Source organism: Poecilia reticulata, linkage group LG8 (assembly GCF_000633615.1).
Source record: "Poecilia reticulata strain Guanapo linkage group LG8, Guppy_female_1.0+MT, whole genome shotgun sequence".
NCBI lineage: Eukaryota > Metazoa > Chordata > Actinopteri > Cyprinodontiformes > Poeciliidae > Poecilia > Poecilia reticulata.
In genome coordinates, this window is record NC_024338.1 from 11,696,230 (window position 1) to 11,706,718 (window position 10,489).

The 10,489-nt window shown below is 37.8% G+C and overlaps 2 protein-coding genes across 2 annotated transcripts in view; both read left to right on the forward strand.

The window, feature by feature from the left end:
• The first annotated feature begins 1,671 nt into the window (after positions 1-1,671).
• Positions 1,672-5,223, forward strand: rnps1 (RNA binding protein S1, serine-rich domain). The gene is made up of 7 exons (XM_008416248.2): positions 1,672-1,777; positions 2,618-2,767; positions 2,867-3,046; positions 3,139-3,244; positions 4,328-4,481; positions 4,577-4,721; positions 4,814-5,223. Coding segments are annotated over exons 1-7 (843 nt in total). The 5' UTR covers positions 1,672-1,775; the 3' UTR covers positions 4,920-5,223.
• Positions 5,224-5,998: 775 nt separating this feature from the next.
• LOC103468869 (arf-GAP with dual PH domain-containing protein 1-like) overlaps positions 5,999-10,489 on the forward strand; it is an 8,093-nt gene continuing 3,602 nt past the window's right edge. The window contains exons 1-2 of the mRNA XM_008416247.2: positions 5,999-6,283; positions 8,880-9,010. Of these exons, the coding sequence (XP_008414469.1) occupies positions 6,193-6,283; positions 8,880-9,010 (222 nt within the window). The 5' untranslated portion in view covers positions 5,999-6,192. The remainder of the gene's footprint in view (positions 6,284-8,879; positions 9,011-10,489) is intronic.

A 10,489-nucleotide genomic window follows, 5' to 3' on the forward strand; every position in this document is an offset into this window, starting at 1 on the left:
TGGGTTGAGATTTTAGTTCACTTATGAGTTATGTTCTAATCTCACGCTGGTTATAATTTTTCATGGATAAAGGGCCTTGTAAAAGTCATCACACCCCTTTCACATTTTCTCATACTAAAATAAACTGTGATGTACTTTATAAGGCTTTCAAATGTAAAGAGCAGCACTGACTAGTGCATAATTGTAAAGTGGAAGGAAAATTATAGGTGGAATCTTACTTTTAGTAAATATAAATCTGAAAAGTATGGCCTCAAAATATACTTAACCCCTTTCAACTGAAGCCCCCCAATAACAAAAAAAATACAGTATAATGATTTGGCTTTAGAAGTAAATAGAGAATTAGAAAATGAAAAGCACCTGCATGTAATTTAATCTTAATATAAATACAGCTGTTATGTCTTGGCTTCGTAGATTTGCTGAAATAATGTTTGGGACTGACCAACGATAAAGCTGTGGAAAWATTTTAAGCAGGGTTAGGTTATAAAACAATATCCTAATCCCTCAGGGCACTGTTCAAAAAACATGTCTGTCCACCTAAAGAGACAAGCTGGTTTAAAGGAAAGCATTAATTAGAGATGTGTGGTAATTATCGAAAAGCTGCAGGGATCCACAGCTCATGTGGAATAACTTGTTAACTGGCAAATATTAGTCATGCATTAAAAATGTAGTCTTTATGGAATACAGGGAAGAAGACAGGCATTTCCGGAAAGAGGCCGTAGGAAGTTCTGTTTGCAGTCTGTTATAGACAAAGCAAATATTTGGAGGGAGGTGCCCTGGTCAGATGATATGTACAAAATCCTGTTTTGCTGAAAACCCATTTATTACTTTAACTAGTACTCCCAAATTAACATTGCCAACTTATCTTAGTTGTACCAATTAATTTAGTAAATCTGAATGCCTATATCATTTGTGGACACTAGTGAGGATGTCCATGCAAAAGACTAGGGTGCAGCAAAACGACTATAAATATACAGACAAAGCTACAGTCCAATGGTTTAAAACAAGCCATGCCCATGTGTTTCTACAGCTCTGTAAAAGTCTAGATCTAAATTCAATTAAGAACTTGTGGAAAGATTTTAAAACTCATGGTCAGATGCTRCCGGATTGAGTTCTGCAAAGAAAAGCTAGGTTTTGTTGGCCTTAGTAAAAGCCCAGTAAAATACATCAAAATTTTAGCTTATAACATGACAATTTATTAAACAGTTCCAATGATTTTAATAATTSTAAATGAAAAAACTATTTTATCTTACCATCATCTTGTTTATATATCTGAATTCAGAATAATCAATCACATATTCAGAATAATAACTATGTTGCTGGCATTGTGATAACTTGTAATAAACTCTCAACTATACACCCGTTTCATCCAATCAGCTTTACAAGTAAATGCCCCACACTGGGCTGCTTGAGAATAATCCGCATGTGCAGGAAAGTCACCKAGATTAGCTGAGCTAGCTAACAACAACAGCCAAAATAAAGTGCAGCACTCACCTGCGGCAGCCAGTCGAAAATAAGGAAGCTCTGCTGCTTTTTCACATTTAAAAAAAATGATAAAATGATTTCATGCACTCAAGTGACACGGTTTAGATATATTTCTCTCAAGCGCTCTCTCTCATACGCAAACGCGTAAACCATTCCTCGTCAAATAACGTAAAACAAACAAATKATCATAAGTGGCGCTCAAGCAACTACGCAACTTCCGCTTTCATCATCAGCCAGCGACGTCTTTCCAGGCCGCGAGTGGTTCAACTGTAGCCTCCTGGTCCAAAAAAGAAATGTAGGTTCAAGCTTTTTTTTGAATAAAAAGTATAAATATATACGTGCGTTAGATATATTTACTCAACTTTTAAGTATTTAATGCTTCACATGGTCGTACTTTCGCTATAGGAGGAGCTGTGCGGAGGGTTAACGGACGCAGCTTGTTTTCAGGAGGGGTGAATGAAATTCAATGGCGGCCTGTTTTGTCCGAGAGCCGAGCTTTTTCATGAATACACAGAACTGTGTATTAATGTTCTGGCCGTGTTCCTAACATTATTATTCTAATATATTTTTTATGCTGTATAATGAAAATGTTGAAAATTAATCAACAATTTGTGTTTTTGATTTTGATAGACGGTATATATAGAAGCAAATACAACCGCAGTAATTTGAACTCAAAAATAAAAACAGCCAAACAAGCAGGTAAAAATGAATAACATCTTTATGAGTATGGTGCTTGCCCAGCAGAATTATTTACTGCGACGTTGTGGACTCTTAATAAAAAAAATAAAATTGGGAATTTTTTTGTTTTATATTATTTTTAATCGGTCTGCAGCTTATCTTTTCTGCACAAGCTAATTTCTTTGCATCTTGAAGTTCATATGTTGTTGGGTTTTCGGCCACTTATTGTACAAGGAAGCCAGATGTACACGTTATCCTATTAAATGAGCTATCTCACGAAATAAACTGAAATATTTATTAACAATATTTATGCTTTTTAAGGCTGGTATAGACAAAACTCATCAAGAATGTGATGTGGTTAGATCTTACATGCAGATTTCTTTCTGTTTGTGTTTTTTCAAGAGCATGACACACAAGCRTAACTTGTGTATCGTTTAATGTGTTTCTTTGAATTTAGGGCTCCATCACCCACAAAGCGGAAGGAGGATGAGAAAACCAAAGATAGAGGTAAAGAGAAGACTGGTACCAAGGATGGAGACAAGGAGAGGGGGAGGGAGAAAGTGAGGAAGCGCCGTAGTGCTTCCTCTGGTAGCAGCAGCAGCAGCAGGTTTGCATTCTGATGCATTTTTCTAGAGTATTTTGTGTGTTTTAGATGCCTGAGCAAGATATTTTGATTAAAATAATTGTGTTTCTGCTTCTGCTCCAGATCGAGCTCATCGTCCAGCAGCAGCTCGGGTTCCAGCTCAGGTTCCTCAAGTGGCTCCAGCTCTTCTGGCTCCAGCCGCACCGGATCCTCAAGCTCTCGTTCATCTTCCTCCTCCAGCTCCTCAGGCTCCCCAAGCCCCAGTCGCAGACGCCATGACAACCGTCGCCGCTCCCGCTCACCGTAAGGGTTTCCTTAAAATCTTTTCTACAAATTGATGTTTCATAATTAGGCTTTATTGAAGAGGTCTAACTTACCACGTAACGTTTTTGTAGCTCTAAAACACAGAAGAGGGGAGATGATAAAGACCGAAGGAAGCGAAGCCCCACCCCAAAACCAACCAAGGTTCACTTAGGAAGGCTGACCAGGAATGTGACCAAGGTTAGTGGAAAAAGTCCAAGGTGACCTGGAATGTTTTCCCTCTGGAATGCTACTTTGCTTTGATGTATTTTTTCACATAAATTATGTCTGCTAATGCTGAGATGGTCCTTCTGTGTTGCTGTTTCAGCATCTTTGTTTTGGAGATCTAGATCTCCTTTCACTGCAACAGTCCTAAATGTGACTGAAGATGATAATGTCTAACAATACAGCATTGATCTCTGATTTAAAGAAAAACTATCTCCTCCGATTTCAACATTCTAGATATTGTGGGACAGAAGGAAAGTGTTCCATTTGTAAAATAAAAAGTAGCAAGTTTCTGTGGCAAAATGTTCTGAGTGGTTTTGTCACTGCAAATATACATCACTACTTATGGAAAATCACTCTGAACTTTATGAAAGGTCTAACTGTAACAAACCTATCTGATCACTATGACAACAGAGTAGAAAGCTCTGTTTGCGATTATAGTCGAGTGCTCCACAGCCAGAACTTTGTAATTGTTTAACTGTGGCTACACCCTGAAAGTTACTAAGTAAGGGAAAATGTGTAACCTTTACAGATTTTAACATTTACGTAACATGAACACCGAGATGTGTTGGTGTTAAACTAAAGGAAAACAAATAAAATGCAAGGAACTATGCTGGAGTTTTTTTTTCAGTAACCAGGGTAGTTTCCTTATTTCTCTGTTTGAAATGCATTCTGTACTCCATTGAACAAGCAACACGCCTGCAGAAGGAATGACCCAGTCAGTCCTCAGCGGACGTAGTATTTGTACAGTAATTGTGCATTTTGAACATCACTTTAGAAACAATCAGAACTGATGGCCAGGATAAAAAAAGCATAAAGTTCTGTCGTAATAATACTCTAGGTTTGATGGTCAGAACATGTCTTTTGTTTCTAAAAGAACAAAAAAGAAAGACAGACTGGACCTGATATTTAAAAAAATTATATGTGGCACATCAGGACAAATGCAGGCATAATCTGTTGGGTTAAAGTAGAGTTATACAAAAATTATAGACATGATATGTTATCCTTCTGCTTATAATCTAGTAAATCCATTGATGATTATGCTTCTCTGGTTAACAGGATCACATCCAGGAAATCTTTTCTACTTAYGGGAAAATAAAGATGATAGACATGCCTGCGGATAGGCTCCACCCACACCTGCCCAAAGGCTACGCCTATGTGGAGTTTGAGACTGCCGAAGAGGCTGCGAAGGCCCTCAAACATATGGACGGAGGTTGGTGTTCGTTTCAGTGCCCGTTAATTACCCTAAGCATACGGCTGTGTCTGTGTTCACTGAATAAATATCTTTGATTGGATTTAAATGTTTAGGTCAGATTGACGGACAGGAAATCAGTGCAGCTGCTGTGCTGACTCAGCGGGTTCGTCTCCCACCTCGCAGACTGTCTCCTCCTCCTCGGCGAATGCCCCCACCACCACCAATGTGGCGTCGCAGCCCCCCACGCATGAGGAGAAGGTACCCATTAGTGTTCCATATAATTTTATTCATTTATTTTCACTAGCATCATATTTTCATGGGGCTGCTCCTGCTTATTCTTGTCCTCTCAGGTCTCGCTCCCCGAGAAGGCGGTCCCCTGTACGCCGCCGCTCTCGCTCCAGATCCCCCGGTCGCAGGCGCCACCGCTCTCGCTCCAGCTCCAACTCCTCCAGATAAATGGTTGTTTTTCCTTCAGAGATCACATGGTTTCATAGATTCTGACACCAGATCAGCTGCAACTCTTACCTTCTTGATGACTTCAACAGGATTTAAATCAGATTTGTTTTGTAACCGTCTGTATACATGGTAAAAGCGGAGGGGCTTTTGTCATATTTTGGGCTAAGATTACTCTGAAAAGTTGGCTCTCTTTTTATGTTGTCTCCACAGACATCTACCAATGTTTTGTTTGAAATGTGACGTATTTTTACCTTGTATTGAGTTTTTAGACATTGAAAATAAAAGTGCAGAACTGTCAACATGCTCAATGGCTTCTTTTCTTGATCTTTTTTTGCTGTGCAACCACTTAGTACTTGGGACAGGACTTCTGCTCAGTCTTAAAACGTAAGGATTGGAAAAATCGTGCTCCATTTTCTGCAAAATAACTATCAAACATCAAATGAAAACTTCAGTGGGGGGACAAAAAAGACTTTGCACAACGCAACCATTTGATATTTATGAAATCAATTTGAAGACCTACAACATCCAGGATTGAAATACAGAGAACCCAACATGMTCACAAGTGGCATTATTCCATGTCGGAAAGACATTCAGAAAGCTTATGTGGCAGCCAYGAACTAATGTATTAAAGATTATTTAGATTACTTGACAGATACGGGTTGAGTTTTTTTATTTAAATTTTTTTAAAGAAAATATCCTCCCTTTAAATGTTATGATTCRTCTTAGTCTATCGTATAAAATCCCAACAGAGCACACTGTAGTGTAGTGTTTTTGTTATGGAATAAAATATAAAAAAATCTCAAAATGTGAAAACTCGTTCTTAACTATTTATAACCAATGTTTTAAGAGTATGGAAATCAGTGGGACTCTTGCTTTCAAAGAATTTGATAAGTTGGGTGTCAAATGTTTGACTCTGTTTCTGAATCTTGTCGACGCAAGAGCCAGTTTTTAGAAAATAATTTCACTTTTTTTTTTATTTTTTATATCTTCTCAAGACCCATTTAGATTTTATTTTTTAAAGGATGTTCTTCTTAAAGCTGCCACTGGGTGTCTCACTTTCATTGGGAGACAAAGTTGAGAGCTTGYCTCTGACAACATGCATTCACCAGAGCATGCCCGAGGTGTCTTCTTCCTTCCAGCTGAAATGACAGCCTYCTCGTAAGTTGTTTAGACATCTTCCTGTTCCCGAGAGCCCAACGAGCTGACTTTGGATGACATTTGAGGGGGTCTTCAAGCCTCTGAGCAGGAACCGGTCAAGGAGCGAGCGTTTGTGATGTCTTCGGACAAGGAAAGGATCAGGGAGCGCATTAAAGAGCTCCTGAAGAAACCCGGGAATGGAAACTGTGCCGACTGCGAAGTTGCAGGTGATTTTTTTGGAGTCGATCCGAATCAGGCTGGTTAACATTTTATTTTTTAAGTTATTGTTAGTGTTATATGTTGCACGGGGGAATTTTCTTACGAGTGTTTCTCAACCGTGTTAGTAGCGGGCTTCTTCTTCAGATGTTCTGACTCACAACTTAAGAGAAAACCACAGTGTCACAATTACCATTGAGCTGTTTTTCTTAAGCAGCAACGATGTACTCGTTTCTGTCCTCAGTGACAATGCGGTCAGAACATGATGAAACTAAGAGTTGACTCAGTCAACATCCTTTCAGCAGCAACACGCTATTGCGTTTTATTTATTGCATGGATGACACTCAACATTTATCCTGCCAAATATTGTGTCTATGCAGTCATTAGCGTTTGGGGTATTGTATGCAATGATACTTCAATAATGAGAGTAGTTCAATGAATTCCGCTGCTCTGACATACTTGCTATTGTCAGATAATTGTTACATTTTATCCTATTTTCATGCTTTTTTTTATCATAAAGGATGGTATGTCTCACAAAAACAATTTAGCATTTAAATTTTAAAAGAAAATGCTGTAATTCATGCATAAACTTGTAACTTTATTGTTTCAATGAGATGTATGGTAGTTTTCTTTTTTACTGAGCCAGCATGTGGTTACACATTCTGATGATCACAACTACACTGTTATGCTTCATGTATCAAATTTTCACTCATGTGAAACATGACCAGCCAAGYCTAGTTTATAAATTGTAGTTTCTTCAGTTGCTGAAAATTATTCCCAAAGATCTAGAATTTTGAGTTTTATCATAAAATTATATATATATATATATATTTGTTTCTGGAAGAATGCTCTTAAAATGTAGTATATCTGTTTGCTAAATGGAGATTGATCAATTTGCCAGTTATTATTAGCATTATTCGTAGGTCCAGTTAATTGCATCCTTTTTTTTTTTTTTTTTTTATGTATTTAATGGTCTGTAGGAAGTAAGGCTCATGTTATTTGCTATCTTTATTCTTTTTCAGACCCTTGTGTCTGCACGGTTTAGCCACATTTGACAGTTTTTTTTTGGTAATGGTGTAATGGTGCACACCAATTTTTTTTTTCTAGAAGCTTACCTTTCAATTCAGTTCAAGTTTATTTCAGCCAGAACAGTGCATTATTAAACAATGCTACATGTTAAAAACAAAGCAACTATTGCTTTGTACATAGGTTTTCTAGCCACGGGCTAGTTTGCAAACCCAGTCCTTGGTTGGACCTTTAAAAAGTACCCTCCTGGCAGCTTCAATCTCACCCTCATCTACTCTGAAGCGCAGCTACAGTTTCCTGTCTGTGAGTGAAGTCACACCTTTGCTGCAGAACGTTCTTGCTCAGTGTGTATGTGGTGATCACAGTTGAGATGCTTGCTTCTTCTATTCAGTGATCTGCTTCCTGTCTACTTCACGTGTGGAGTGCAATGAGGCAGTGGTCTACGCATGATGCAGAAGAGTAAAACAAACAAACAAAAACAACCACAGAAGTAATTGGAAAAGGAAAACAGTTATATTTTAGACATGTGTACACTACACTGCTACACCTTGTATGTAATTTTTGGCTGAAGAATCTTCTCAAAGTATATACTAAATGTTTGATTTTCATATTTGTTATGAACGTACAGTGACTTATGAATATCTTCATAATGCTAACTTTTTCTTTTATGACTACAAAAGGAGGAGTGACCTGCTAAAAAATAAGCAGTAAAGTGCAGCTATATTAAAAATTATATTTAACACTTTTGTTCTAGAAGGACTACCGAATAGAAACATACTTTATGTCGCCATTACATAGATCACCTTTAACTTTTATCTTTGCTTTCTTTCTTGTGAAACGTTTGCGTCAATGTGTGATAATGTGATTACTAAGATATAGTCCAAAAACAAGTTTACCGCAGTTTTGGTAAACTTTAGCAATAACTTCACTCCTTCTTGATGCAAATATGARATAATTACACAATTCTTTAATTTGGGAAGAAGGTTTTGTGAAATGTTCTTTGTTGTAACTGGAAGGTTTCCACTGAACCCTTTACCTCTTAGAGACAGTGAAATTGTTACATTGTTACATTTATTTGCWGACATTTTCTGGAAAGGGCTTCAACTTGTAGTTATTAGTAAAGTTTTCAGTCTGTGTTTGGTGAAAATAAAACATTGTCATTATGTTTAAGAAAACCTAGTGCTTGGCCAACTTGAAATTCAACCGAAAAGCCACAACAGAAACTCCATTCTGCTCTAATCTGACTGGTGGATCTGCAGCAGTTTTTACACAAAACTCTTTGTCATTCTCTACTCAAGTATTAGACTCCTGTCTCTGCTCACTGAAGTGATTATCATCGCATGAGTTCAGATTTCACAACTAATTATCTACTTGTGTTCTAAGTAAGACTTAGGGAATCTATAAATGGCAAAATTAGGATTGTTTTTACTTTTTGCAGCTAGTTTAGAAACAATGTGGAGAGACAAAAGAAACTCCTACTGAGTTAAASGAAATCAGATAATGCATATAATCATTTAGCCCACATGTAATATTCCTCTGTTCACTTCAACTAATATAATATGTGTTATATTAAATTTGCAGACCCAGAATGGGCATCCTACACCCTGGGGGTGTTTGTGTGTCACAGTTGCTCAGGTCTCCATAGAAACATTGCTCAGATCAGCAAGGTGAAGTCTCTACTGCTGGATCCCTGGAGCTACTCTGAGTTAGAGGTAAGATTTAGTTTTTTTGTTTTTTTTTCAATTTTACTTCAAAACATTCTGAACAAATCAAAAGACCCAGTGTTTCATCTTTGAGTATAAATTTTTATTGACTATTCTAATTATTTTTATTGATTCTTTTTTTATTTTTTTTACTTGCTTAAAAATAGTGGGAACATTCAATATTTTAATTAAGTAGACTGATARCATTATAGCGCCAAGGCAAAAGATTATTTACATTTTTTTGTGTTGTTTCCTGTTTTCTTCACCTTGTAAAAACMCTTTCAATATATTCTCAGCAGCAACAAGAAAGGGATATGGGTCAATCTTCCTTTAAAAAAATAATTCTTTATTTTGCCAAGTTTTGACGAGTTCAAATCTGCTAGCCGGATGTTTTATTTACTAAGATATTAAAAAGGAGACATACTTTTGTTGTGCCTTGTCTTTTTAAAAAAAATATTTTATTTCATCAGTTAGAAATATCATCGTACAAGATAAAAAAGCAGCCCTCAATCTGCATCAGCTGCTGTATTATTCTTGAATTGACACAAAGTCTTTCTACGGGCTGCAAACCGCCCACAGGCCACTCTTTGGACACCTCTGATTTAAAAGAAAGCTCAGAGTAACAGCTGCTTCCAGTGTCTTTATTCCCACTCAAACTACTGACAGTGGCGCTTTCTGCCTCCTACGTTATCACTGCTGCCAGTCAACGGTATCAATTGAGCTTGGTCTAAAAGGCGTGAGCCAGCAGCTGGCCGACACAGCCAGCGTCTTTGTGCGAGTTTGCAGGGGCCCTTGTGTGTTTCTAAGATCTTGGAAATGTGCAGACATTTATGTTACAGAAGACGTGCATAAAACAAATGACTTCTCTGTCTTCATAAAAAAAAAAGCGAAGAAAAATGCAGTTCAAAAGCAGGAAATTAAATTAACATTTGTGGCAATAGTGGTCCTCCTGCTCTTGTATCTCTGTGGACTCTTTCTGTTTGTTTTGTTGTTTTGAAAATGTGCAAAATAGGTATGCATATTTCAGCTTAAAAAAACAACAAAGCAAATATGGCTATAAAATATTACAGCTGCTGGGAGAAAGACCCTAYGCTAACGCTCCTTTGTGCATTTAGGATGCAGCAGTCTGTCACCGAAGAAACTTTCAAAGTCTGCAACAGCTTCATGTCCATCAGTGATGTTATTTCAGCCAGAGTTCATTTATCTCCCACCGCATACACTGCGTCAAGCCGGCATCCTAGGACAGAGCTGTTCTTCCTGAAAGGCTCGGCTAATTGCTTCCTCTCAGCTGTAGATAAGCTGCTGCTCCAACTTATGGTGCCAYAGAAAATGGCGGATTTTACTGCAGAGTCAGAAAAATTGTTCAGGCGCGCCCTCTGCACTCCCAAAAATCTCAGCCTCCTCAGCAGGCAGTTTGCTCTATCCCTTCCCTTAAAATGCATCAGTGTTGTGAGTCCGGTCCAGTTTATTGTCCAGGTGAACACTCAG